The 7632-nt window shown below is 37.9% G+C and overlaps 1 protein-coding gene across 1 annotated transcript; it reads left to right on the top strand.

Annotated features, from left to right (window-relative positions):
- The first annotated feature begins 598 nt into the window (after nt 1-598).
- On the top strand, nt 599-1798 carry LOC125478801 (F-box/kelch-repeat protein At3g06240-like). Its single transcript, XM_048587419.1, has one exon. It carries the CDS (start codon nt 614-616, stop codon nt 1796-1798), a length of 1185 nt encoding a protein of 394 aa, XP_048443376.1. The 5' UTR covers nt 599-613.
- The last annotated feature ends 5834 nt before the right edge of the window (nt 1799-7632 follow it).

The following is a 7632-nucleotide window of genomic DNA, read 5'->3' on the forward strand; positions in this document are numbered from 1 at the left end:
ATTTCCGTCGCCATTTTCAGAGTTTGACCGAGAAGAAGATCGGATGATGACAGACGTTAGAGAGAGAAATTAATCTGAGGTTATAGACCTTTTCTCTATCCATCAGAAGGAAACGGGCCAAATAAATGGGTGAAGACTTGACGTTAGGGGTAAAATCAGAAGCTCGATAAATTACTTTGCTTAGATCAGTTTTATTAGGCTGATTTGATATTAGGTTTTGTCCTAACTATTAAATAAAGTTATTACATGATTTTTAGTTAAAATTCGAAGTTTTGTAACCCTTTTTTTTTTTTTATCAATTTTCCTTTTTTATCGATAAAAATAATAAAATTTAAACGTATGATCATCCATTAAACTCGAAACTGACTGAAGTTCCCCTATTTTGTTTGGAAACCAAAAGACACCAACTGTGGATGACCCCTGTTTTCTTTAATAGCTATATATGTTGTGGTTGTGGAACTCCGAGTTTATTTAGTAATGTTGAATTTCGGCACCTTATATGGTACTATGTTTAGTCATTGAACCTCGATCTACCAAGCTTTAGGGACTTGGAGTTGGATTTAGTTTGGCTCTCAAACTGGTTATGTTTTTTCTTGTAAACAAAACTGTCGTAATGTCCTATGTGCATGAAAGTGAAACTCCTGAAGATAGGGTGGTTGAAATTATGTCCAGGTTGCCGCCCAAGTCGTTGATGCGGTTCAAATGCATACGCAAGTCTTGGTTCTCTCTCATCAATAGTCCAAGTTTTGTGGCCAAACACCTCAGCAATTCCGTGGACAACAAACTCTCATCCTCCACTTGTATCCTTCTCAACCGTTCTCAGGCTCACATTTTCCCAGACCAGAGTTGGAAACAAGAGGTTTTCTGGTCCATGATTAATCTTTCCATTGATAGTGATGAGCACAATCTTCATTATGATGTTGAGGACCTAAATATACCGTTTCCATTGGAAGATCATGATTTTGTATTGATTTTCGGTTATTGCAATGGGATTGTCTGTGTAGAAGCAGGGAGAAATGTTCTTTTGTGCAATCCTGGCACAAGAGAATTCAGGCAACTTCCCGTTTCATGCCTTCTTCTACCTTTCCCTCCCAAGGGAAAATTTGAATTGGAAACCACCTTTCAGGCATTAGGATTTGGCTATGATTGCAATGCTAAAGAATACAAGGTTGTGCGAATTATAGAAAATTGTGAGTATTCAGATGATGAGCGAACATATTATCATCGTATTGCTCTTCCTCACACGGCTGAGGTATACACCACGGATACTAACTCTTGGAAAGAGATTAAGATTGATATATCAAGTACAACCTATTCTTGTTCTTGTTCAGTGTACATGAAGGGATTTTGTTATTGGTATGCAACAGATGGCGAGGAATATATACTTTCATTTGATTTAGGTGATGAGACATTTCATATAATACAATTGCCTTGTAGGACAAAATCCGGTTTTAGGTTTTATTATATTTTTCTGCGGAATGAATCCCTTGCTTCTTTTTGCTCTCGTTACGATCGGAGTGAGGATTCTGAATCATGTGAAATATGGGTAATGGACGATTATGATGGAGTTAAGAGTTCATGGACAAAACTATTAACAATTGGACCCTTACAAGGCATTAAGAAGCCATTGATATTTTGGAAAAATGACGAGCTTCTTATGCTTGACTCTGATAAAAGAGCCACATCTTATAATTCAAGTACCGGAAATCTCAAGTATCTTCATATTCCTCCTATTCTCAATAGGGTTGTTGATTTTGAAGCTCTTATTTATGTGACAAGTATTGTTCATGTCAAGTAAGTTGTGGGGAAAGTTCCATTTTCTCCTATTTAATTTTTGTGCATGACATGAGGCTTGAGTTTTCATCTTTTAATTAATTTCATCTGCTTTTGGCCTTTTTACTTCATGGGTTGCCTTCAGTTTTTGTGCTTTCCACTTTTTGTAACGTTTTTTATTTTGAAAGTGCAAGATAACAATTTTCTTTAGAGTCGAGTATAAGAAGCTAATAAGTTTTTTAAAGGGTAAATTACACTTTACCACGTCAGAATTGAGATCTATTGCAATTTCATATAACATCTTCAAAAACTTTCACTTTCATATCTCATGTATTATTTTATTTTAGGGTAAATTACACTTTCATACCTCAGGTTTGGGGTCTATTTCAATTCCTTACAACATCTTTAAAACATTTCACTTTCATACCTTAAGTACTATTTTATTTCAAAATAATACCTCTGTTACATTTTTCATCTGTTGATCTATTAAATGCTGACGTGGCTGCCACATATATGCCACGTGGCTACCAAATGTCTGTCACGTGGCAAATAAAATATATTTTTAATTTTTTTAAAAAAACCTAAATTTTCTCAAAAAAATTGAAACCAGTGCCTTACTTTGCCCACCCCCCCTCCCCCCCCCCCCCCCCCCCAAAACGACCTTAACCCAAAAACTTGCAAAAAGAAGAAGGAGGGAAAAAAATAAAAGCCCTAGTTCGTCCCACCCGAGCCACCCATTTCTCCCATTCCCCATCACCCCTCCCCAAAATCCCCCATCACCCACAAAAATTCCACCCAAAATTAGATGGATCTACCACAAAACCAGTCCAAAAATAATCTCAAACTCAAAGTATTTTCAAAACCCCCCATACTAAAAATCACGAGATCTTGACCCGAGGGGGGTGGGGAAGGGGGGAAGGTCATGCGGCGCCGAGGGGGGGGGGGGGTGGGATGAGCTGGGTTTGGGTTTTTTTTTTTCCTCCTTCTTCTTCCTCCCTCTTCTTCTTCTTCCTCCTACTGCTGCTATAGGTTTTTTTTTTTTTTTTTTTTCTTCTTCTTCTTCTTCTTCTTCCTCCCTCTTCTTCATCTTCTTCTTGTTGCTGCACCAGGTTTTTGGGTTTTGAGTTAGGGATAGGGATGTGGGTCGCTGGGGGGGGGGGCAGAGGGATAATGGATTTCATTTTTTTTTTTTCAATTTTTTTTTCTTTTTTTGAGAAAATTCAGGTTTTTAAATTTTTTTTTATTTGCCACGTGGCAGATATTTGGCAGCCACGTGACATATATGTGGCAGCCACGTCAGCATTTAACAGATCAATGGATGGAAAATGTAACGGAGATATTATTTTGAAATAAAATAGTACTTAAGGTATGAAAGTGAAATGTTTTGAAAATGTTGTAAGAAATTGAAATAGATCCCAAACTTGAGGTATGAAAGTGTAATTTACCCTTTATTTTAATATAATACATTCGTTACATTTTTCATTCATTGGTCTGTTAAGTGCTGACGTAGCTGCCATATTTGTGCTAACGTGGCTGCTAAATTTGTGCCACGTGGTAGAAAAATAATTTTTTATGCATTTAAAATATTATAATAATTTACCATATTAAAAAACCAACCCCATTCCACCCTACCTAAAAAAAAAACTGTAACCCAAAATCCCATTCCCCCAACCCACCTACCTCTCCTCCACTCTCTTCCCCTCCCCTCCCATCCAAAAACCTACCCCATCCCACCCTACCCCCACCTCCCCCACAACCCCCCACCCCACCCCCACCTCCATGTGAATCTGATTTTCAGAGGGAGATTAATTAACCCTTAAATTCATAATTTTTTTACCTAGGAATTCCCTCCTTAAAAACCTAATTAGTTTTTACTCATTTAACATAATCCAGTTTTTTTTTTTTTTGGATGAATCCAGAGTATCCCCCACACATAGGTGAGGACTAATCCCTTGAGCCGGATCAAACCCCATTCGGGAGGCAAGCTCTCCCAATACTAGATTTTTCATTCACAAGGCTCGAACTCGAGACCTTGCTTAGGGGGGAACAAGCTTCTTACCACTTGAACCACCAAGCATTAGTTAATCAAGTTTTTTTTTTTAATTTTTTTTAATGAAAAATAATCAAGTTAACCTTGTAGCGTAGGAGCGCTAACATTTAAAAGTAAAATCCGGGCTATTGAAAAAGTTTAGGCAACAAATAATATGTATAGCCTTTTAGCTCCTGATCTTAGTTCATAAAATACGGAATTAGTATAGTTTGCGAAAAAAATACATATGTGTATTATTGGACAACTTTGCTAAAACTTCACTTTGAAAAATTCGGCTACGTATTTTTAATCTTAATATTTATTCATTTTAATTAATTATTTTATTTTAAAGATATGTATTTAATACATGAAATTTATATGTATTATTGAAAAATGTGTGATAGTAAAGTGTATTAAACGTAAAAAGTACGTAGTACATGTTTAAACATATATTGTATGTTAGACTTAAAAAAAACACGCAATTTAACAAATCATTAAAACATGTACAGAAGATAGAATATGTGTATAAGACACAAGTTTACTAACTATGCCCGTCACCTTTCATCAATTAAACAACAAAATTTATAAGAAGCTATATTTGATGAATACTATCATTTTGAGTGGCAAAAAAATGGCATCCATTTCTTGAGTTCATTAATTTAAGAGGTGTGATATCCACACATCCCATTTTACTTCTCACACACCTTTTTAATTTTCGATTGTCGGATCGGATGAATTGAAGAAGATCAACGGACATAAATTATCAAGGGTGTGTGAGAAGTAAAATGGAATGTGTGGATATCACACCCCTAATTTAAAATCATGAAGAAAATAATGAGTGTATCCACCATCTAGTATTACTACACTATGATGTGAGAATGCGAAGAAATGACTAACATGAAATGTTTAGCAAGGGACTGCTTCTCCTATATCTAATTGGATTTTTGATCAACAAATGGTTGTTGTAAATGGCAACAGTTGTGAATTTCCTCTGTAGCAAAAAATGATTCATAAGATTAGCATAACTCCTCAATTTAGTCTCTGACAATGAAAATTAATAGAAATATTCCCGGAGTCTGTCCGTGGTAAAACATTTTGATAATTTTCTGATAAATCTATCAAAATATCCTTTATAAATGTTACGTGAGCAACCACGTGACTACCATTTTAAGAAAATTTTTATCAAACCAAACTCTCCACTTAACGATGATATTGGCAGATTTTTAAGAAAGGATTCAAATTATTTACGACGGGATAAACTCATGACTATATCGTACGATGACTATATTGGTAGATTTTTTAACGAGACTGATAAGAGTCTATATTGTACGATGCCTGCAAAAGCTTGTCATGTCTCTGAGCATGATCAAATCACACTTTCCGGGCCGTCTCCTCCTACTATCAGTCCTACTATCCTACATTTCATTCTTCTACTCGGAAAAGGATCCAGTTCGGATCTTCTTTGTGGAGATTCGAAAATTCAATCAGTCATGTTCATTTATCATATATTATGCAGTTCGTTTTTATTATTTATTATTTATATTCAATTTTAAAATTTTAATTTAAAATGATTTCTGATTGCATGATGTACGATGAACGAATATAATTAATTTATCCCGTCGAATCTCCATAAAAAAAATCCGGCGAGGATCATTTTCTTATCAAATCACACTTTCCCCGCCATCTCCTCATACTTTCAGAGTAGCTCTATCAGAGTTGATAGCCTGATGGACTGGCTATCAAACAATGCCAAACGCCCGAGCAAGAAGGTCCAGCCCAAGCTGGCGATTGAGCCTAAGGGGGAGCGAGAGGTCGGTGGGGAGTCGCTGGCCTGAGAGCTTGAAGTGGATATGACGCAAGGCTAACATCAGGACGACATCAGCCACGTTTTCTCTATTTTTAATGTCAGGCGCGTGCGCTTCAAGCGCGCATGGGTGCGCGTCGTTCGACACGGTTTCAGACGTGGGGCCTGCAGCGCTTTTTTAAAATGTTACCGTTGAGGATGCCATGTGGCTTCCCCACGTCTGTTGGATTTCAACGATAACATTTTATGGACCGTTGGATTTCCAATGGTAAAAAAAAAAATTAAAACCTTATTTAATTTCAGCCGGTGGATCTAAGATCAACGACCCACGTTATTCGGCTTTATAAATTAAAAAAAAAACAATTTAAAATTTTGAAATCTTACCATTGTGCCATGTGGCACAATCTGGAGTGTTGAAATTTGTTGATGCGCAAAATCAGTGAAGACTTTGCAACAATGTAAGGTGTCAAGTTTGCGACCTTCACTCAGTTGCTCTGGTCAACTAGTGATGATGAATGTGTAAAGAGGTAGAGATAGGGAAGCAAACACAAGATGTACGTGGTTCGCCCTAAGTTTGGCTACGTCCACGGAGTAGAGGAATTCTCATTAATAGTGAAGGGTTTACACAAATGCATAAGTTTAAGCATAATTATCATTAGTGGGTTCTAATGACTAGTTTAAGTAAAATAATGACATTAGGAATTAATTGTAGGATAATGGCCTCCTTTTATAGTTGAGGAGAGCCTCCAGCTTTTTTCCGTAGTCGATGTGGGACTATATGAGCTTTATTCTGATGTTGACATGTGTCGTGCTGTGATTGGCCTCTTGGTTGGAGGGAAACTCTTGTGCTTCGGCAAGGGTGTCTCAGCATGAACCCCTCAGTGGGTCCTTGAAGGTATGACGACTGGTGCTCAGTAGTTTCAGGATCGGTCGAGCATAGTACAAACAGTGCTCCCTTAAGTTCCTGAGTGAGGAAAGCTTAGGAATAACGACTTCAAAAATTTTCTACCGTTTTCTTATGTATGCCTTCCCAAGTATTTATCCACATGTCACTTTATTATTAAACCCAAAATGTTGGCCCAGCATGCCTTCCCAAGCTCTGAAGGTGAGCATGCCTTGGCCCAATTATCCTGCAAATGTAATACTGGGAAAAGTCCTAAGAGAAAACATGGGATCCAGCGCCCGTTTGACTTCAAACCCTAGGCTTGGTTTAGGCTTTCGTGCCATCCTCCTCTTTTTCTTCTAATTTCTTGTGAGCAGCTCCCCCTCCATTCGTTATCATTTGTTCCCGACAGCTTCCTCTCTCCTCTTGGCATTACTTTATCCAAACCAAACAAAATCCAGGCAAAAATTGTTCACTAATTTGGATGCTTCTCACATCGTGAGTATCTCCTTGTTCCGAACCTACGGTGATTCGAAATGAAAGCCCCGACTTGCAGAAAGTTTTGGTGAGGGGGATATGTGGACTTGAAGTTCTGCAAGCTGCGGCTGGTGAAAAAATGGCTGCCAGGAGTAGGGCTCGAAGCCGCAGGAGGGTAGGCCTTCGTGGCTGCGACCTACATGAGTTTGGGTGTCGGGAAGGCGTCGAAGCTGTCCTCATTTTAGCTCACTCCAAGCCTTCCTCTTCCCAGTGTTCAAACCCATAAAAAGCAGGTCCAATCCCCACAGATTTGGTTGGGAAAGGCTTCTACAAATTTGCAAACCTCGAAGGGGAGATAGCTATGTTTTGAAGGTTATGGGTTGATGGGCTTTGAAAAGCTTCAGACTTGGCTTGCGGTCGTCGTCGATCTATTCCCAAGTAAATAGCCTGAGTTTGAAATTATAAAGTATCGTCTGCCATAGTTTGCATATATGTATTATCTTGTATTGCATTTGGTGGGATTTTTGCCCAAAACCCAATAGTTGTGTATTTGAAATTTGATCGTAAATTTCGAAGTTTCCAGACTCACGAGTCATATGAACTTACCAATTAGTTTATTTTTTGAACTTTCCTGTTAACGTCTTCACCGCTAGTGCTAATCTGGTT

Source organism: the organism of the source record quoted next, unplaced genomic scaffold (genome assembly GCF_019419815.1).
Source record: "Pyrus x bretschneideri cultivar Hongxiangsu unplaced genomic scaffold, Pyrus_bretschneideri_v1 Contig266, whole genome shotgun sequence".
In the NCBI taxonomy this organism is placed as follows: Eukaryota; Viridiplantae; Streptophyta; class Magnoliopsida; order Rosales; family Rosaceae; genus Pyrus; species Pyrus x bretschneideri.